Source organism: Bison bison, unplaced genomic scaffold, assembly GCF_000754665.1.
Source record: "Bison bison bison isolate TAMUID 2011002044 unplaced genomic scaffold, Bison_UMD1.0 scf7180017864097, whole genome shotgun sequence".
Lineage (NCBI taxonomy): Eukaryota > Metazoa > Chordata > Mammalia > Artiodactyla > Bovidae > Bison > Bison bison.
This window is the reverse complement of record NW_011494669.1, coordinates 2016374-2038741: the sequence shown is the minus strand read 5'-3', so window position 1 is coordinate 2038741 and position 22368 is coordinate 2016374. Positions and strand designations below refer to the sequence as shown.

Below are 22368 nucleotides of genomic sequence, written 5' to 3'. Positions count from 1 at the left end.
ACACATCTACTTCTGCTTCATTGACTATGCTAAAGCTTTTGACTGTGAGGATCACAACAAACTGTGAAAAATTCTTAAAGAGATGGGAATACCAGACCACCTGACTTGCCTCCTGAGAAACCTGTAAAAAGGTGAAGAAGCAACAGTTAGAACTGGACATGGAACAACAGACTGGTTCCAAATTGGGAAAGGAATAAGTCAAGGCTGTATACTGTCACCCTACTTATTTAACTTATATACAGAGTAAAATGCCAGACTGGATGAATCACAAGCCGAAATTAAGATTGCTGGGAGAAATATCAACAACTTCAGATATGCAGATGATACTACTCTAATGGCAGAAAATGAAAAGGAACTTTACAGCCTCCTGATGAAGGTGAAAGAGGACAGTGTAAAGGCTGGCTTAAAACTCAACTTTCAAAAAATTAAGATCATGGCATCCAATTCCATCACTTCATGGCAAATAAATAAGGAAAAAGTGCGAACAGTGGTAGATTTTATTTTCTTGGGCTCCAGAATCACTGTGGACAGTAACTAAAGCCACCGAATTAAGAGACGCTTGCTCTTTAGAAAAAAAGCTATGACTAACCTAGACAGCATGTTAAAAAGCAGACATCACTTTGCTGACAAAGGTCCATCTAGTCAAGCTATGGTTTTTCCCAGTAGTCATGTACAGATCTGAGAGTTGGACCATAATGAACTCTGACTGCCGAAGAACTGATGCTTTTGAACTGTGGTGCTGGAGAAAACTCTCACAAGTCCCTTGGACAGCGAGAAGATCAAGCCAGTCAATAGTAAAGGAAATCAATCCTGAATATTCATGGGAGGGACTAATGTTGAAGCACCAATACTTTGGTCACCTGATGCGAAGAACCAACTCACTGGGAAAGACCCTGATGCTGGGAAAGATTGAAGGCAGGAAGAGAAATGGGCAATAGAGGATAAAATGGTTGGATGGCATCACCAATTCAGTGGACATGAGCTTGAGCAAACTCCAGTCGATAGTTAAGGACAGGGAAGCCTGGCATGCTGCAGTGCTGCTGCTGCTAAGTCGTTTCAATTGTGTCTGACTCTTTGTGACCCCATGGACTGCAGCCTACCAGGCTCCTCCGCCCATGGGATTTTCCAGGCAAGAGTACTGGAGTGGGGTGCCATTGCCTTCTCCGATGCTGCAGTGCACAGGGTGCCAAAAAGTCAGACACAAATGAGTGACTGAACAGCAACAAATGCATATTAGTTTCAACCTATTAGCTCATAAATTATTACATTAATATAGCTAATGCTTTCAGTTCAGTTCAGTCACTCAGTCGTGTCCGACTACTGCTATATTATCCTTTAAGTCAACTACTTTTGAAAACATTACTTTTACTGAGGTTCTATGAAGTTTGTATTATATTGGTGTATTATCCAATTGTTTTTATTCTTAACAACCTTAGGAGGCAGGTATATTTAACTTATTTTACTAATAAACAAAGCAAGACTTAATTTATCCATTTATCTCAAAGTGAAGCAGCTAATTAGGTTTCTAAAGTAATGTATGTTCTCTTAGAAAGTCTTCCTTCTCTGTATTATATTATAAAAGTTCTCCTAAAGACAGAATAGTTTAGAGACAAGGTGAAAGCCGCTATGTTCTCCTACATAGCCAGGGAGGTACAGCATAAAGTGAGTAAGCTCAGCACACTTCTTTTCTAGCAGTTTCACAGAAAACACAACCTGACCACATTTGCCTTTTGTAACGTTTAGCTCAAAGTCTTCCTGTCAAATGGCCTTTTCTTCAAATGAAAAAGAGAATAAAGAGAGAAACAAAGTGTGGAGAAATTTTGGCAGAAAAGGTGACTTGCAATTACGATAGGCACGGAAATAAGAGAATTATCATGATGCTAAATTGATAAGAGCATAATATCTAAAAACATTAAAATAAAGGCAGCTTTAAATACCTGCATCCTCTAGATAGTTTATAACATGTTAGTGTAAAAATTAGGGACATTTAGATTTTCTCAGGTTTTTTCCTTAGATAAGTAAATTTCCTTCTACTTGCAACTTTTGTGTTTCCTGGTGTAGGAGTCAGCTTTCTTAATGGCCTCCTGTTAGCAGCTGAACAAGTACCTTTCTTTGCTGGTGGTTCATCTTGTTGAAGTTCATTTTCATTTAATCTTTTTCTTCCTGAATACGTTTTAGTTTTGCTGTCCTTAGACATTTCAGTCGTTTCATCACAAACCAATTTACTGTTTATTATTAAAGAAGAATTACCAACATTGTCCTAAAGTAAAATAAATTAAAATTAGTTCACATATAGAAAGCTATAATAAATGTAAGAACTATATAAATTAAAATTCAATACTGCATTATAAAAATTATATTTTCAAGTTTGTTGAGATATTTTCTAGGTTATTTCCTAAATCTCACCCTACCCTAAAATAACTGATGACTCTATGAAATAAGTAATATTAACTAACTTGTATAATCACTAAGCAGGACTCCCCCACCAAAAAAAAGTAACTGTGTAGTTTCATCCTGAAACCAAAACTAAAAACAAATTCATCTTTAGATTTTCTAAGAAGATTAGGTGGGTTAGAGACTTATTTGCAGATAACCAAGTCCTAAAACACTTACCTCTAAATCATAAACAAAATGAGCTTTGACAAAGAGAAATAGGAAAACAGTATGACATAATTGCTCCTTATAGATACTTTCACTTAAAATTTTGAGTAATTATGAATAACTAGAAAACATCAGTCATTTTGTTTTGCAACCAAAGCTCAAAGTAACCACGTCCTACACTTTAACCAATCCCAGAAAAAGTTCTAATCTTAGCTTCTTGCCTTTGTATATTCAAAGATACACAATCTACATACTGCTTTAAAACTGAGTTCCTAGTTTATCTAGATGAAAAACACCATTTAGATTTTCATTTTTTAAGGCAAAGACTACACCTCCCTAATAGGACAGCAGAAAGGAAGCCAGAAAGAAGGGTGAAACCTTAGCAATTAAGTGCATGTTTATAAAGTAATTAAAGGTTTGGGAAAGGCAGAGATTAATTAAATCCCTACATATTGGTAGCCAACCATTTGCGGGGGGCGGGTAGATGGTAGGTAAAACTATATGAGGAAATAAAACATCATTTTATATTATAAAATCATCACTTTGTTAAGAGATATAGATTTAAACGATTTTAAGTCATAAAGTAATGATTTAAAAAAAAAAGAGCAATTTTTTTAGATAGCCCTAATCAAAGAATATCACGAAGAACAACCTCCATGCTTTTTCACAATTAGTCCCTTGGTGTCACTGATAAGTGACAAAGTCCTGGGATAGAGGAATCAGACCTCTGACAAAGTCTGAGTTTTCAAACAGTCCACGACAATTTTAAGTTGTCCCCTCTTCCACGTTCAGACGTATTATAATCACCTAATCAATTTTCTCCTCTTCAAACTATACAATCTTCACCAAGAAAAAAATCTATCCTCCACAAGTGTGAGTTCCCGAAAGGAATATTTTCTGCCTAGAGTATTCTTGTTAGGAAGGATGCTAAAGAACCATTCAAAACAAACTTTTAATCATTAAAAGAGTCTGCTTTGGACTCTTTGGAACAGTGACCCTAGATCAACAGTTGATCAGCACAGTCAGGTTAAGTTCTAATTTACTTTGCATTTATTTACGTGAACAAGTTAGCACACTGTTTTAAGTCAGTTGATAAAACAGAGTCTAGAGCCTATCTAAAAAATTTACTCAAAAGCAAGGATTATTAAATTAGGAATATTGCTTACTTTATATTGCTTTTTTACTATTATTTACATAAACATTATTAACATTACGTGATATGCAAACATACTACAGAAATAGATATAATCCCCTGCTAAAGTTCCAACAATCTTCTTCAAAGTTGTAGGCAATAGAAGTGATCTGTCTCTGGCTTCTCTTTTTCTAGTTTTGTTTTTTTTTTTTTTCCTTAACCTTCAACAAATCTAAGGCTGAACTTAAAATTCAGATCAAGTCCTGGGAGCTCAGCTGGTAAAGAATTCGCCTGCAATGCAGGAGACACTGTTTCGATTCCTGGTTCAGAAAATGCCCTGGAGAAGGGATAGGCTATCCACTCCAGTATTCCTGGCTTTCCCTGGTGGCTCAGCTGGTAAACAATCCACCTGCAATGCGGAAGACCTGGGTTTCATCCCTGGAGAGGCGAACGGCTACCCACTCCAGTATTCTGACCTGGAGAATTCCATGGACTGTATAGTCCATGAGGTCGCAAAGTCGGACAGACTGAGCAACTTTCACTCACTCACTCAACAAAAACAGGTGGCAAATAATCTCAAAGTGCTAAGAGCCTGGAGGTCCAGCAATTCATTTACTTGAAAAAGTCAAAAGCCCTAAGTTGTAAAAAGTTTTTCCTCCTTTTATTTCACAAATCAATTTCCTCTTCTTAATCCATACTACCACTACCCAACTACCTTAAATCAAAACCTCATCAACTATCACCAGAACTTTTCCAAGAGGTTTCTAGTTGGTCTCCCAGCCTTCATTCTAATTCCACTTCAATCCTATCTTCCAAGTTTCTAAAAATATCAACTCAAAATAAAAAATCAACTTTGCTATCCTTCTCCTTAGACTCCTTGCTGCCTACAGAATACAACCCAAATGCTTTAATGAAGTATTTAAGGCCTTTTGCTTCCCTGGTGGCTCAAATGGTAAAGAATCTGCCTGCAGTGCAGGAGATCCCGGTTTGATCCCTGGGACAGGAAGATCCCCTGGAGAGAGAAATGTCAACACACTCCAGTATTCTTGCCTGGAGAATCAATCCCATGGACAGAGAAGTCTGGAGGGCTGTGATCCATGGGGTCGCAGAGTCGGACACAAGTGAGTGACTAACACACACACTATCTCACCCCAATCTACTGCTCCTAGCATCATTATTCACTTCTCCTGCTTCAAACTTTCTTCTTGAGCAAATTACTAAAACTTATACTTTCCTACACTGACTGAAAGCCTTCTATGTCCATAACTGTGCATTCTGATTCTTTTATCTAGAAAAGCAGTGTATCTTCTTGTCCCTCACACCCACCAACTGCTCCTACTTTGGACTAGATAAATTTCACTTGCCATTTAAGATTCAACTTAATCATTTTCATCTGCACAAAGTATTCTCTCAAACCCTTCTATTCTCAGCTTCTTGTACATACTGATTACCACTGCACATTTCATTATAAATACATTTATGTTGCTTTTCTCTTACTGGGGAGTTGTTAAGGGGAGTAGTTTTTATTAATCTGTATAATCCCTAGAATCTAGCAGAGCACCCGGCACACAGAATCTCAGTTTTTCTTGACAAAATAAATCATTTTATGCTTCTCCTCCTAACTCTCTACCTTACTACAGGGGTATTCTCCCAGTTCAGAAAAGTTAAATAATACATAAAACAGATCTGGAAAAAAATCCAACAATATATAATTATAAATTATAATTAAAATATTAATTACATTACCAATATAATTTGTTGATAACTATATTAACATAAATCCTAAACTGTTAATATAATTATTAATTTACAATAACGTATTCAACGGAAGTGACAAAAAGTCAGATGGAGTGAATAAATGCCAATAATAAATGCCAAAATAATAATAAATGCCAATAAATGGCATTTATATTTATCTATAATTAATAAATATTATAATAAATGCCAAAAGAGAGGTCTGCTACAAGAGTAGACAAAGGTTGAGCTATGCTTCTCCAGACAATGTTCCTTATTTACCCTTGTAGCATCAAAAACCTATCTGATGTTGAGATGATACAGAGAAAGTTGTGGGTACTGGCATTCAACTCTCAAGACCCAAAGGAGGGTCAAATGTAACATTTTATAATACGGTATTCCCTGCTTACCTGTAGAGAATACATTCTGAGACCTAGCAGTTGCCTTAAACCATGGAAATATTGAATCCTATATACACTATGCTTTTTCCTTTACATGCTTACAAAGTTTAGTACATGCCTAAAGTTTAATTTAAAAATTAAGCACAGGGACCTCCCTGGTGGCCCAGGGGCTAAAACTTCCTGCTCCCAGTGCCCGGGACTCAGGTTTGATCCCTGGTCAGGAAACTAGATCCTACATGCTGCAACTAAAGATCCCTCACGCCACAGCTAAGATCTGGCAGAGCCAAATAAATATTTTTTTTTAAAAAAATTAAGCACAGAATGAGATTAACAATAATAAAATAGAACAATTATAACAATATACCATAATAAGTTATGTGAATGCAGCCTCTGTTGCTCTCAAAATTATCTTGTACAGATTTAATGCTTTTTACATCTTAAGTACCTATGCTCTATGGCCATAACTTTTGCAGTTTGAGGTGCGACAGCAAAACTAGCACAGATTTTCTTCTTCCTTCTTCACAATTTCACAAATAGAAAATTCATTCTTGCCATAGATCTTAGCAACCTCAGCATACAATTTTTTTTTCCTTATTGAGAATTTTTACCTTTACTTTTAAACAAAGCACTTTATAGCTTCTCTATGACATATCCAAATTGTCAGCATCACTACGCTTCTGCTTTGGGGGCATTATTAAGCAAAATCAGCATTACTCTAACAGCACTATGATACCAACAACAGACAATCTGATAAACAAGACTAACAGGAGGGATATGCTAGACAAAGGGATGAGTCAGGACAGGCAGGATGGAGCAATATGGCATAAGCTTTCACCATACTACTCAGAACAGCTCACAATGTAAAACTCATGAATTATTTCAGGCATTTTTCATTTAATCCTTCTGACCTTGGTTAACCCACAGAAACTGAAATTGCAGATAAAGGGGAACTACTGTATACCACGCTTGCCTCTGTTAGAGAAAAGACATACAAAAGCAGAGAATTTTAGCTATTAATTTACCCAACCTATTGTGTTATTAACAATATGTCAAAAAATAATTTGAAGGTACTGCAATAAAAAATGAATATAAAAGAAAGCCAAAAACCATTGTTTAATAAAACAACTAAAAGACAGGCTGATCATCCAATCCTAAACTAACTAAATATAAAATTACCTAAATTTCTATTTATGAAAGGCTACTTAAAAACCCTTAAAACACTGTAGTTTATATTTTAGTCACTGAGTCGTGTCCAACTCTTTTCCAACAGTATGGAGTGTAGCCCACAAGGCTCCTCTGTCCATGGGATTCGTCAGGCAAGACACACTGGACTGGGTTGCCATTTCCTTCTGCAGGGATCTTCCCGACCCAGGGATTGAATCCATACCTCCTGCATGGCAAGCGGATTCTTCACTGCTGAGCCCTGACAAGCCCATAAAGGCTTTATATGCTATAGTTATAATGTAATTTTTAAAAGAAAATATCCCTGCTATTAAATAGATGAACTTTAGCAAAATTGTACAAACTAGAAACAAGCTTCTAAAACCTAATGTCATTTATAGTTCTACAGAGATGGACATACAGATATAGACAGATATATCAATAGAGTAGAGCTACAGAGAGATACAGATCTTTATGATCTGTGGAATCAAAGCACATTCAAGTTTCTTTCACCCCAGAGCTCCCCATCCAGTTTGCTGAGGCTTAAACTTCTAAGGGCTACACGGTCTTGTCCCTTTTATGTACAAAGCATTCATAGCTTAGTTTGTAGAGATCAAACTGCCATCTTCTAGGTTTTCAAAAATTCATCTCGGTGCAATAGTGAATTACATTCAATGCCAAGATAAGCAAGTCAACATTCTTAGTGAATTAGTCTCAAGTTGTATAAGCTATTTTAAATTATTTTAAGCCAAACAAAACATATTCTTTATTTAATTTATAACACAAATAAAATTAGATTCTTACACTGCCTTTACATGTGTTTTCCATATGAAATTTTAGGTTCTGAAATTTGTTAATAGTATCCTCTTTTTGGTCAATTTTATCCATCAACTCTTGAATTCTTTGATTCTGCATAATTATTTTCTTTGGGAAGGAAAAAAACAAAGTTTAGTCAATGTACTTTGGGGATAACTAGAATGCAAATATGATACAGTTTAGAACTGCTTCAAATTTTAAGATTAAGCAAAAAAAAAAAAAAAAACAAAAAAAAACAGCAATACACTATGCATAGCATGACTTTATTTTCATTTAAAAAATTAACATGCCTAAATATAAAATGAAAGAGAAGCAATACATCATAATGGATAAGAGGAATCAGGAGTCACACGATCTGGGTTTGATTCCAAGCTTCTCTACTTTCTAGTTGTGAACCTCAAGCAAGTTATTTAATGCCTACATAAAAAAATAACAGTATCTGCATCATAAGGTTGTTGTGAGACTTAGACAACTAAAGAACTTAAAAGAGTTCATAGAAAATGTTCTATAAAAAATACATATATGTGTGTATGTATGTGTATATATACATAAAATAATCTCTAAGAGCTACCAACCAAGTTGGTTTGGATTTGTTTTCAATGTAAGAGAGACATTACGGGGGACTACTGTACCTTCTATTTTACATAGTTTAATATAACAGTATGTTTACAACTAGCAGCTATTTTTATAAATAGGAAAAAAATAAAAGGAAAGGAGAATAGGAACTGTCTAAACAACAGCTAAAATGTCTTGTATTGAGTACATTATTTTGGTTATCTTTTTAAGTACTGGGTATTAGATGCCAAGATTTCGAATTATTTATATCTGATCATATGTTAAAATATTCAGCTCTTTAGAAGAACAAATGTAAGTTAAGAGAAGGTCAGGAAAAATATTAAGTTTAGAGTTTTAAATTCACTTCACCTCTATGTATCCCTGCAATTTCATACTTAGATCTAACAATGTCAAATCCATCTACAACCACTTAGAGTAATTATCTGATCTGAAGGTATAAAGTGCAAGAGATTTTTCAGATTCTGATGCTGCACACTGATCAGGCCATATCCTAAATTTTAAAACAGTAACTTCAGACAAGATAAATACTATTTAAATAATCTATTCAATACAATGTACCTGGTAAAAGAGTGACATAGAGATGATTCTCTGGCAGCACATACAGATCTAAGATGCCTTCTAAAGGAAGAAAGCAAGACACAGAACTACAATCCTATTTGTATAAATTTTTTAAAAGATGTATGTTACACACATACACACACATATATATACACATATACAAATAAAATCTTTTCTGGAAAGACCAAGAAACTTTCCAGAGACCATATGTGGAAAGAGGTATGAGAGTGAAGTCACTTATATACTCATTAATTATCCATACTGTCAATTTTACTTATTAATTTCCTTATTAAGATAAAATAAAGCTTAAACGCATTACCTTATTAGATTTCTCAAGCTCTTGAACCAATGAATTTAAATTAATTTCTGATTCTGAAAAAGTAAGAATATTAAAAATAAATATCTAAGCACCTAAAAAAATATATCACTAAATAAACATGAAACATAAGCTGCTACAGTAGACACTTCATTGTTATACTCAGGAAAAAGAATTTTCACAGCACTAAAAGTACACAAACAGCTACAAATTCTACCACCAGAGAGTACTGTTTCTGAAAAAGCTACTTTCAAAACCCAGGGCAAAAATGAATGCCATCTGCTCAATAGTAGGAAATTTCTGGAATAATGTCAGAAGAGAAGTAGCTTATACCTTTCTGATCCACTTCATAATGAGGCATCACTTATCTGCTATTTTCCACCCATCTTGTTCACACAGAAAAGGGCAGCGTATTTCATCTAATACTTGAAACTCAGATGTGACAAGTCCTCCCAGTCCCCCACCACCACACACACACACACACACACACACACATATAAATGAACAAACTTCACAGCTTTACAATTTCCTATGAGATTTCTTAATTTGCTAATAAAGCTATACTTAGGTTTTGGGTTTTCCTGAAAGTCTATTTTCTAGTAATATTAGTCTAAAAGTAAAGAAAAGGAAAAATATATTTTTACTAGTAAATTACTGTAAACTCATACAAATGATAAAATATTAAATGTTACCTCCATCATTTTCTGACCACTTTGTAAATAAGCTGCATAAATCTCATACTTACCAACTGTCTTTTTAAGAATTTGTAACATCTACATAGGGATATAATACAACCACTTACCACTTTCTCTCTTTTTTAACTCTTCTCGGGTTTTGATTAATTCTTCTTTGGTTTTAGCTAATTCAGCTTTAACTTGATTAAACTTTATTTCTAAACAAGCAATAGCTTCCTGGGGGTCAGCAAGAGATGCAATATATAAGTGAGCAATTTCAGCCTGTTTCTTAATACCAGTGACATCATCTTGAAGAGAATCAATAATATCTTCAATTCCTACATAATTATGTCCTTCCTAAAAATAGCAAAAACCACATGCCTAATGTTAACAGTGGCTTTCACTACTTCAGTGTGGTACCATCTAGCATGTTTTAAAAACAAATAGCAAAACAAATGCACAACTTACAATTTTTTAAACATATTATTTATGTTTTTCTATTAGGTGACTATAGACATGTTTATGTTTTCTTATATAGAAGTAGCTCCAAATATGAAAAAGATGTGTTCCATTAGTCATCTTCTATTTTATGGAACATGAGACTTATTTCTCCATAAGAACAATGTCATAAACTGTACGTTGTTTATGTACAGTTTACAGAACAATTATAATTACCTAGTTCAGGTATACTCTTAGTCATATGAGTCTTTAAAATATTTTTTGGGCAAGCTGAAGAAACAAATCCTCATTTTCACAATTCAGACTGAATCCCAAACTATGTCAGGGACACAGAATGATGGTTTGAGGGCAAGAGCCTAGACATTATCATCATGGACCGCTGAACTGAGTAATTAAAAAACAAAGCAAAACAAAAACAACCAACCATTCCAAAAAGATGTGATTAATTTCAGCTTCCATAGAAGCAGCAGAAAAGAAAAATGTTTCCTAAACAGTAGAGAACGGTTATTCAGCCAAGCAAGAATGATTTTTCTATATATATTTTTGTTTTAATCAGAATAGAATTAAATGATCCCACAAGTCTGTCAGCCCCATAAAATTCTTGAGTTTAAAACAAATCTGAGTGGGTATCCCATAATCAGACAAAAAGCAATCTACCTACAAACAACACAATGACTCAAGCAACACCAAACTGAGATATAAACGTAAAAGCTACTTTTTCCTAAGTTCAATAGCTATACTTAAACTATTTGTGTTTATATTCCTAACAAAGCACACTTACTTAAAGTTACATATTAAGTTTTTTTTTAAATTCTGAAGTATATTAAAGTATCACTGATGTTATATACTAAATCCTGGTACCTATACTTCATGTATTTAATATTTCAGTTAACATACTTCAGTTTCATCTTTTATGGCATGATCTTCATTCTTTGGTTCCTCCTGAGCATCACATTTACCAATCAAATCCTTGAAAATAGCCAAACGACATTCAGCATTTTCTTCTAAAATTTCTCGTTCCTGAAGGAGAGTTTCCCTTTATAACAGAAATAAATCCCATTAAGAAACAGAAAAACCACTACTTTACATTTTTATTTTAAATTTCTAAGGTTAAGCACATTATAAATTAAAGTAAAAGTGTGAAAATATTAGTTGCTGAGTCGTGTCCAACTCTCTGAGACCCCACTGACTAGCCCACCAGGCTCATCTGTTCATGGGACTTTCCAGGCAAGAATACTGAAGTGGGTTGACATTTCCTTCTCCAGGGGATCGTTCTGACCCAGGAATAGACCCCAGGTCTCTTGCATTGAAGGCAGATTCTTTACCATCTGAGCTCAGAAAGTAAATAAAAAGACTTATAAATTAAAAGTCAATTTAAATGCTCACTCATATATAATTCACAGTCACCATGGGGATTAGTAATAGCTATTTTCAAGCTTGCATAAAGGTTAGAGTTTAGAAGTCACCTAATATAAAAAAGCAAAAATAAAATTTTTTTCACAAGTAAATAAAATTTTCAATTTTTATTAGACATGAACAAAAAAACTTACTTAAAGTCAGCTTCTCGTTGGGCCAAATACTGAGTAAACTCCTGTGTAACTTCGTCACGAATTTTAAATTCCAATGTTAACTTTTCCTTTCTTTCATTTATTAGTTTTTTTTTCAAATCTTCTATTAAATCCAGAAGTTTCTAAAATATAAATATTAAAATTCTAATTAAAAAGCAAATAAATTCCAAGAGAAAGATATTCCATGTGTTTAAAAATAAAACTTTTCATTTCATTACTATGTTTCTTTTTAACAAAGATAGTATTTTCACTAAAAACTATGTATATGCAGAGATTGATTAATGTGAAAAATCAAGTTCGTCTCACCACATTTTAGAAACACAGTTCAAATGTCTGTCTGGTTACACAAAGAATGAAGAGAAAAGAAAATTTGAGCATCTATTATCTACTAGGAACTACTTTGGGGAGTTCATATTTTATTTCATTTAATCTACACAACCCTTTTTATACTTAGTAGGAGCACTCAAATTTCCTAGGTAGGGAAAGTAAGGACCAAGTCTGTGGTAAATGCTTAAGTCTGAGTTTAAAGTTAGTCTGTCAAAATATAAAGCTGACATGTTACACAGAGCAGTTACTGTGAATCCCCAGTTTTCAAAATGGCAAAGGGAGATATTACATATTTTATTGGGTTTCTATAACTATCCAAATGTAAGCAACAACTCTGTCTTTGAAAGCACACACATAATAAATCATTTAACATGGACAATAAACAATAAAACAATTAAAATTTGACATTATAGCCAGTATAGGTATGTAAATTATAGCAGTCAAGAAAACAGCCTGATAGCCTTTTTTTAAGGTTTCTGATTAAAGTTTCTCAATAAGAAACTAATAAACTCTCTCAAAGCTACAGATCTTTCACTTTCTCAACTTTATATTTGAAAATATTTTACAGATATCTTGACTTTGAAATTCTAAGAACTTCTACTGAGGAAATAATTTTATATTTTGGCTATAAAATAGACACTGTGTTTTTTGCAACAATGAGTGGTTATATGGAAACAAAAAAAAAAAAAGTAAAATGCAACTTGAAAGTCAAACTTAAGAAATGGGTTCAACTATAGCACCATCATACAGTGAAACTACTGTAATGAATTATGATGACATATTTACAATTCATAATTTCCACAATTTATTTTTAAATGAAGAAAATCAGTTAACAATATTGTAACAAACAGTAAAAATCTATTAACACGATAAGTAGATTTAGAGACATTTATATTTATTTCCCTGTTTCTTTTTCTAGACTCTGTCATGATTATATAATATTTTTATAATTTTAAATAACCACAGACTTTTCCCACTGTTCAAAACAATAAATATTTAATAGTAACTCACAGTAACTATTGAAGAAGAGGGGCTTCCCTAATGGCTCAGATGGTACAGAACCCATCTGCAAAGGAGGGGACCCAGGTTCAGTCCCTGGGTGGGAAAGATCCTCTGCAGAAGGGAATGGCAAGCCACTCCAGAATTTCTGCCTGGGAAATCCCATGGACAGAGGAGCCTGGCAGGCACAGTCCACGGGGTCACAGAGAGTCAGACACGACTTACTAACACTTTCACTTTTCACGTGGAAGAAGAAATGTGGGAGACTCAGAGAAATCTGTATGAAAACCTTGGGAAATTGGTTTCTTTCAGTAATTCTCAACAACTAGTTTTCTACCACTGTTAGTATATGATAAAGTATTGAGTGAAAAAAATTCTGGTTGGTTATTCAAGTTAAATGAATTTTAAGCATAGATATGTTACTATCAATATATTTCATAACGATCTTTAATAATTTCATAATGATCTTTAATACTGACAACCCTCTAATTAATAAAATGCTAACAATGTGAAGCATGAGAAGCCTAATCATTTTAATTTTGAGAAGTATTACAAAAAACTTGGATGAAATTTTAATTTTGAAGTACCTAGTAAATATTATAAGATATGCATTTACACTACATAATCCTACATAAATGACATTATTTTTCCTTAATAAATTCATAAATGACTAACTTAATAAGTTTAACAAACATTACATTGATATATAAACTTCAGTTTTGAGATCAAAAAAAAATTAAAGGACGACTATTAACAACTTAGCCTAGTTTTTCACTGAGGGAAGTACTACATTACAGAGATCCAGGGTAAAGCATGTTCAATCACATGGTGACCAGATAAACTAGGACTAATGGCATCTGAAGCTTTCATCTTCATTCCTAAGCAACACAGGCACAACAATGGCTTTCAGGGACACTGGAATAAACTATTAAGATGAGAGTATTTAACTCAATACATCACTGATCTATTTAAACGTCCATAGTCCAAAAGAGTACTATGATGTCAGATGTGTCAACACCACTCAAGTCAGTTAATGAGGGGAACCACTAATGTGGACATGATCTATATTTCAGAACTGTGTGCATGCGTGCTCAGTCACTCAGTCGTGTCCGCCTCTTTACAACCCCATGGACTGTAGCTCGCGAGGCTCCTCTGTCCATGGGATTCTCCAGGCAAGAATATCAGAGCAAGTTGCCATTTCCTTCCCCAGGAGATCTTTCTGACCTAAGAATCAAACCTGCATCTCCTGCCCTGGCAGGCGAATTCTTTACCACTGAGCCACCTGGGAAGCCGTATTTCAGGATTAATGAAACTTAAATATATGTATGAATTTTATTTGGACAGAAATTATAAGAAACACCATTAAATCTTATTTGTTTCTATAAATATAAGATGATCAAGTGATTTTTTAAAATAGAATAATCGGTAGTAGGCACACATTTTGCACTCTTGTACTTAAGACTGCAAGGTAAAATTTTGGAGGAGTATGCTAAAATCACAGGGTGAAACGATACTGGGGAACAATAAAAAGAGACCTGAAACACAACACCGAGTTAACTAAAACTTGGCTTCACCAAAAATGGAGAAATTAGACACTGTCTGCCTCCTAATGTGATTCAATGGGAAATTCAGAACTTCATATATATAACAAGCTTGCCTAAAGTGTTAAACCTGGATCATCTTATGATAATTATCTTATGATAATAAGATGATCCAGACTGGAGGTTTTTTACAAGACAATTAACCACAAATTTTCAAAAATATCTATGCTAGATTAGAGATTAACTAAAGAAACGTGATAATCAAAAGCAATGTATTGAATTGTAGATCAAAAACAAAGTGGCTATGAAAGGAAATACTTGGACCACTAGAGAAATCTCGATATGGACAATACAACACTATGTTACTGTATTAATGTGAAAGTGCTTAGGTATGAAAATGGCCTTTTGATTGTGAGGAACACGCCCATGTTCTTGGGAAACATGCTGAAGTAGTTAGTTGTAAGGTGTCATTATGTCTGCATCTTGTTTTCAAATGATACAGGCAAAAAAGATGTGTATTCACACTCACAGAAAGAGAATATAAAAATGGTAAAATTTTAACAACTAGCAAATCCAGATGAAATGCAAATGAGTATTCATTATATTTGGAGAAGGCAATGGCACCCCACTCCAGTACTCTTGCCTGGAAAATCCCATGGACAGAGGAGCCTGGTAGGCTGCAGTCCATGGGGTCGCTAAGAGTCAAACATGACTGAGCGACTTCACTTTCACTTTTCACTTTCATGTATTGGAGAAGGAAATGGCAACTTTCAAAACATGTAATGAAAGATAAACTTAGTGTATTGTTGGAAAAAATGGGAGAAAGAGCCTTAAGAATTACTAACCATAACTTCAGAATAATAAATAAGCCAATTTTAGAAGTATGAGTTAATACATACTCTCTTCCCCGCATGGCTACTAAAAGCCTTATCATCCTCTAATGTATCATCTAGATCTTCATCAATAAATTCAGTTTCCACATTCTGCTTTTCTTCAGCTTTTTCTAGATCCTCAACCAAATCTTCATCTTCCACCACATCTTCTAGGCTACTTTCCCATGAAATCGTGGATCTTTTTTCATTTAGTATTTTATTATCTGAATTATTAATATCTAATGATTCATCTTGAGAAGATTTGACAGGTCCAAATGATTTCTCTTGAGAGCAATTTAAAATATCTGGAACATAAACCTGGTAAAATATTGAATGTAACTTTTAAAACAAAGGCAAAAACTGTCAACAAAGAAAAAACAATTATAAATTTAAGTCAAATGACAACTTGAGAATTAAAAAGAAAAATCTATCCAAATATAGAAGGAATTAGCATACTCAAATACATATTTGATAAGAAAAAAGCTAATTACACATGTACACTACATATAAATCTACTTTCCTGGGTTAAGGTCTTAGTACTATTCCCAGCAGGTGGTTTCCTGATTAGCCACTATATAAGCCAGACGGACAGCAGAGCACATAGTTCGCTGCGTACTTGCAATTTGTAATGGGTAAGTTATTTATTACTGAGGTCGTTTTCTCTTAAGCAGGGGTAACTTTCAATTTTTTTCCTATGCCTACTACTCAAATATTACATTTTTAATTTTCAATTATTTTCTAGGTTTACAGCTGTAAGTGCAAAATGTATTATCTACTCTAAGAAAAAAAATCATTACTACTCTAATAATACAAAGCTTAACAAATTCTGAAATTTAGCTATATTTACTTTTTGTGCAATGGCTGAGAACTTCAACACATTGAGTGTCTCATCATAGGTAAAAGAACATTGGCTAATGTTGACAATCATACATATCTTCCCTTTACCATTAAAAAAACTTTGAAAATAGTGGGTCAATTTACTTTCCCGGAAAGGCACATGCTGTTGAAACCTATGGAAAAAATTTTCAAAAAATTAAAAGTTAAAACAAGTCTTGTGAAGTCAGGATACTGATAAATTTTACAAAGAAATAACATAACAACCATGGACTTAAATTCTAGGTTAGTGATTAGTTTCATTTGTACTAGTCATTTTCTGTTTATTCATGTTGTTTTCTTTAAACACTGCTATTATTATTATTAATACTGACAATAATAACCAACTAGGCAAAATGTAAAGGAAGTCACAATGAAGTGGGTTGTGTTCTCTAGTGTATAGCCATTATGCAATATATAAATCTTAACTAGAAAATGGTAAAGGCTGGATTTATCATTTACTTAGCCTAAAATGCTAGTTAATACAGAAATCTACCACATCTAGAAAAACACAGTGCATTAATAAGAATAATATGGTTTCAAAGTCTGTTAATAAACCAGCATTAGAAGCTTATTATCTAAGGTGTGTGTTGATACATATTTGCTATAGAAAATACTGTGTTTACCTGAGTCACTGGCATTGACTGATAATGCTTTTCATTTCTATCATTCCTAGTCATTATGTAAGAAGCAAGTTAAAAACAAAAGAACTTTCTAAAACTAGCAAAGCTGAAAGTGTAAATATTATTAATATAATCCTTGATATGCTGATAACATGTTCAACAACTCTTACTTTGACTTTTCACTATTCTTCAAAACACTGATACACTTTCCCAGAGTCAATAAAGAAGTGTTGATATTCCCGGTCTCTCTTAACCTTTCACCTTCATTCTGTGTCCTCATGCTTCGTTCTGAGCCAGCAAGATCACATAAAGACAATCTAAATTAACCAAAGGAAAAAAACTTTAAAAAATTCTTCAAAACAAAAAAATTCAAAATAATAACAATTTAAACAATGCTCAACTTACTCACTGACTCGTATTACATGTGGTATTTCTGAATCTTCAATCTGTAATATTCTAATGGTAAATATGCTGTGACTAAAAGAAATAAACAAAGATTACATATTATCATTCCTTCTTTATTTCTGCATTCTAATAGGAGAGGCAAGCATCTACATCAATATCTATTTTCACCCTAATACTGGCCATCATCACAGTACTACATTCTCCAACTAGCCGTCAGGTATCTCAGTTTAGTGCTCCACTGCCACCTACATAACACTCAACTACTAAAACCAAAGAGCTTATCTTTCTTTCACTTAGCCCCAGACCCTTCAAATTTACTCTTCTCAACATTCCAACTTCTATGAATGAAGTAATTCATAATAAAGTCTCAATTTGCTTACAAAGGTATTACTTTTAGGTATAATGTACAGCTAAATCACTTGAATCAAGCCAAGTATACATTTGGCTTAGATGCCTACTAAATATTGGCTTATCTGGATTGTATGTTGTCCTTAAGCCATACATGGGAGACGGGGCTCTTTCCCCTTTAAGAGAAAATCTGTTTTAAGTATCTCACTGTTTAAACTTAACATCCTTTTGTTTCTCATTCTCCAATCCCTTTCATCAAAACATCCTTCCTTAGCCCTTTGAAATACTGGCCTAACCCAGTATTTATACAGTGTCTATGTTCATGGAGTAAGCAGAAAAAACCCAGAGAAATGTCCTATATTACAGGCAATTAAAACATTGAGCTTAGATATTCACGTATAGAAAGAATAAAAATACTTCACTTTGAGTGCAAATTAGTAAATTGTATGTTAGAACATGAAATTAGTCCTGATAATCTTATCAGACAACCTACTGTCTGACTTAATCTTAAATTAGTTGTATTTAAATAAGCACAGCTACTAGGGCTTCCCTATAAGCTCAGTTGGTAAAGAATCTGCGTGCAATGCAGGAGACCCAGGTTCAATCCATGGGTCGGGGAGATCCCTGGAGAAGGAAATGGCAATCCACTCCAGTATTCTTGCTTGTAGCATTCCACGGACAGAGGAGCCTGGCGGGCTACAGTCCATGGGATCGCAGAGTCCGACGGGGCTATGTGACTTTCACTTTCACTTTCAAATTAGCACAGAACACCTGGGTGCCTCAGGTCAGGCTTATACCACAAGATTTACTCCTTACCTTCTACTAGAAGCATTGTTCAGTTTTGTGAAAGCAACACTCTGGTGCTTTGTTCCTAGCTTTAAAAGTCTATACGCTTCTTTGGCATCAGATACTTGAATCCACTGTAGATCTTTAAAAAATAAAGAGGCACATATCAATTTACAAATGTACAGCATTTGCTATATAATGTAATCTCTTTGAAGATTTGTAATCTCTTTCCTAAAGACATATAATGAAATCTTTCTTTTAATAACACGTCCTAGTATAGCCAACTCAGCTATCTCATATTCCACTAGAAAATAAATACACAAGACGAGGATATTATAATGATTTTCTAGCATAAACACAAAAAGTAAATGTTCTTCAACAGTTTGCCAAAGGGAAAATTAAAAATAGGTTAAGATTCCTCAGAATTAGACATCGGAAAAAAAAAAAAAAGACAAAGTACATTACAGAGTAAACCTAGATAATTAGCTATGAGATTTTAGATAGATTGCAATTCATTTGTAAGTCATGAAATCAAATTTCTTGAGCCATAACTAGCATTTTGTAAAAATGAAGTAGAATGTACAAAACACCAAAGTGTATTCCTTGCAGTGAGGGTAAATATAATTAATGATCATTTTCAATTGTAAATATGCATACACACACACACATGCGTGCAGGTGGAGAATCATGATGTCATTAATAAGTATTTCCTGCTGTAGGGTAGTGATTTTTAAAAGGTTGGAAAAATACCACTGTGGTATACCTAGTAACTCCAAGGTCTGAATACTGTTACAGAGCATCAGAATAATGTGAATATACACACACAGCTTTTCCTATTCCCTAAAATCCAATCAATAATACTCCAGAAACAAATTACTAAACCCTCTTACCTTCAGGTTTAATGAACATTCCAAAACATATTTTCAAAGCACAAACTACTCTTACTATCTTGCTATTAATAAATAGTATAAAAACTTTCAATTTCCAGTCTGCTTTCTTATAACAAAGCCTAGAAAGAAACTTCAGAGCAAAAAAGGAAACAATACTCATCAGTATACCTTTTATGAAAGAATAGCCCTTTACATCTTGGGAAAGGCGCAGTGTCTTTCTCTTCTGGAACTTAGATGATACAGGAACAAACAAGTCGTAAATACATTCGTTGTAAATCTCAAAGAAAGATACCCACACAGAAAATTTTCTATTAATATCTATGTTCAAGTTTGAGTGTTCACAATCTTTCATGGATTCTTCAAACTCTGGGATACTCAAAGAGTTTGTTAGACTTCCTACAGAAAATAAAAAAAAGATAATCACAAAATTAAATAAGATAATAGGCTATTACCTCATTATCTTTTAAGATTCCCCAGCTTGAGAAACTTAAGTATACAAATCTTCTAATTAGCAGTGTCCAAATTTTTTTGGACCAAAGCAGATAAAAATATTTGTGTTAACCAAAATTTGGCTTTTTTGTTTTGCAAATATGTTAACAAACCAAAATGAAATTAAACGTAAAGGACAGAGAAAAAAATAGTGCCACTCTTGAATTCAACATAAAAGTTAACAATCAGTAAAAGTTAACAATCAGTAACAATCAGTTATTAAATCCAAATAAACCCTTATGGTGACTGGCATTTCATATAGTTATGTACCATTTTTGAAGTATTATTGACTGTGTCATTAAAGAAATTAAATCACCAGAAGTGATTCAAAAATTAAAAGTCTTTTAAATAATCAACATCTTAAAAGTATATGAGAAAGGAAACCTTACCATAAAGAGCACCATAACTGTCATTATGCATAACAACCTGAAAAAGATTTAAGTTAAAAAATGTTTTTTGTTAAGATTAAATAACCAGTAAATTCATTACCTATCCAAATAAGTCACCAGCCTTACATCTACTCAATTCAACAACCTAATAAGAAATTTGGGGAAACTACAGAAAATATTCAAAGGAATACTGTCATATATGATCCCTGCCACTCAGAGGCAATTACTATTAATATCTCAATATATTCCTTTCTATTCTTTTCCCTACACTGATTGCATTGTAAGCTTTCTCTCTATAAAATTAAAAATTATTAACAAACATTTGTGGCTGCATAACTGACTAGATGTGATGTGAAATGCCTTAATTAAATACTATTAAGATAAACACCTTAGTATATTTTTTCTTTCTGTAATTTAATTGTTCCCTTAGGCTATATACCTTAATCTGAATTGATAGATGAAAAGATAATGGACTTTTTTTTAGGTTCTCACTCATAATATAGTACTGCTAAATTGCTTTGGAGAAATACAGTTTACAATCAATCTATGGAAGTGAAAGTGTGTATCTCATGTCATATACCTGAAACATATAATACTGTACAGCAACCTCAATAAAAAGAGATTTTTAAAAAAGAAAATATGATCTCAAGTTTTTAATATTTTAATAATTTCACAGGCAAAATAATATTTTAACTAGATAACCTGTTGGAGAATTTTTTTTCAATATTAATGACTTGAATTTCCTGTATGAATTATCTATACAAATATCCACCAATCTCCACAAATCTTGTTAAAATATTATTTTACTTTCAGAGAGCATAATCATGGACTCTGAACTTTACTGAGCAACACTACTTTGAAACCCTGATTTCTAAATTATTTAAAAACAAATCCCCATCAGTGTTTTCAATATATCCAAAAAGATTGTTACTAGTTTTTAACAATTTTAGAATAAACGTGCAAAAACATAACACAAAATCCAAAAGGCACAGAAGGAAAAAACAGACAAGTATAACGTTATTAAAACATGTTTTAATAAAAAATTATTTTAAAAAAAGGAAAAAACAAACCGATGAGACACGTGAACTAATGTAGTAACAGATTTATGATATGTTAAATGAAAGAGCAAGTTATAGAATGTCTATAAAATCTCATTTTTGTTCAAATAAAAGACCATTATCCCACATATTAAAAAAAAGGAATAAAGATATACGCAACTGTTTATATATGACTATATTTGCGTGTGTATATGAACTTCTCCAAGCCAGGCTTCAGCAATATGTGAACCATGAACTCCCTGATGTTCAAGCTGGTTTTAGATAAGGCAGAGGAACCAGAGACCAAATTGCCAACATCGGCTGGATCACGGAAAAAGCAAGAGAGTTCCAGAAAAACATCTACTTCTGCTTTATTGACTATTCCAAGAAACTGTGGAAAATTCTGAAAGAGATGGGAATACCAGACCACCTGATCTGCCTCTTGAGAAATTTGTATGCAGGTCAGGAAGCAACAGTTAGAACTGGACCTGGAACAACAGACTGGTTCCAAATGGGAAAGGGAGTTCGTCAAGGCTGTATATTGTCACCCTGCTTATTTAACTTATATGCAGAGTACATCATGAGAAACACTAGACTGGAAGAAACACAAACTGGAATCAAGATTGCCGGGAGAAATATCAATAACCTCAGATATGCAGATGACACCACCTTATGGCAGAAAGTCAAGAGGAACTCAAAAGCCTCTTGATGAAAGTGAAAGTGGAGAGTGAAAAAGTTGGCTTAAAGCTCAACATTCAGAAAATGAAGATCATGGCATCCGGTCCCACCACTT

The 22368-nt window shown here is 33.5% G+C and overlaps 1 protein-coding gene across 3 annotated transcripts in view; it reads right to left on the bottom strand.

The window, feature by feature from the left end:
* The window catches only part of KIF20B (kinesin family member 20B), an 86866-nt gene that overhangs the window by 47160 nt on the left and 17338 nt on the right, over nucleotides 1-22368 (bottom strand). For 2 of the 3 annotated variants that reach the window (XM_010838530.1, XM_010838531.1), the window contains exons 7-19: nucleotides 20539-20575; nucleotides 19829-20056; nucleotides 18801-18912; nucleotides 17637-17708; nucleotides 17402-17548; nucleotides 16583-16745; nucleotides 15763-16053; nucleotides 11979-12118; nucleotides 11326-11464; nucleotides 10098-10326; nucleotides 9299-9351; nucleotides 7834-7953; nucleotides 2107-2260 (exon numbers count right to left, since the gene is read on the bottom strand). In XM_010838530.1, the coding sequence (XP_010836832.1) occupies nucleotides 2107-2260; nucleotides 7834-7953; nucleotides 9299-9351; nucleotides 10098-10326; nucleotides 11326-11464; nucleotides 11979-12118; nucleotides 15763-16053; nucleotides 16583-16745; nucleotides 17402-17548; nucleotides 17637-17708; nucleotides 18801-18912; nucleotides 19829-20056; nucleotides 20539-20575 (1885 nt within the window). The remainder of the gene's footprint in view (nucleotides 1-2106; nucleotides 2261-7833; nucleotides 7954-9298; nucleotides 9352-10097; nucleotides 10327-11325; nucleotides 11465-11978; nucleotides 12119-15762; nucleotides 16054-16582; nucleotides 16746-17401; nucleotides 17549-17636; nucleotides 17709-18800; nucleotides 18913-19828; nucleotides 20057-20538; nucleotides 20576-22368) is intronic. The other variant, XM_010838532.1, reaches the window with a different exon arrangement.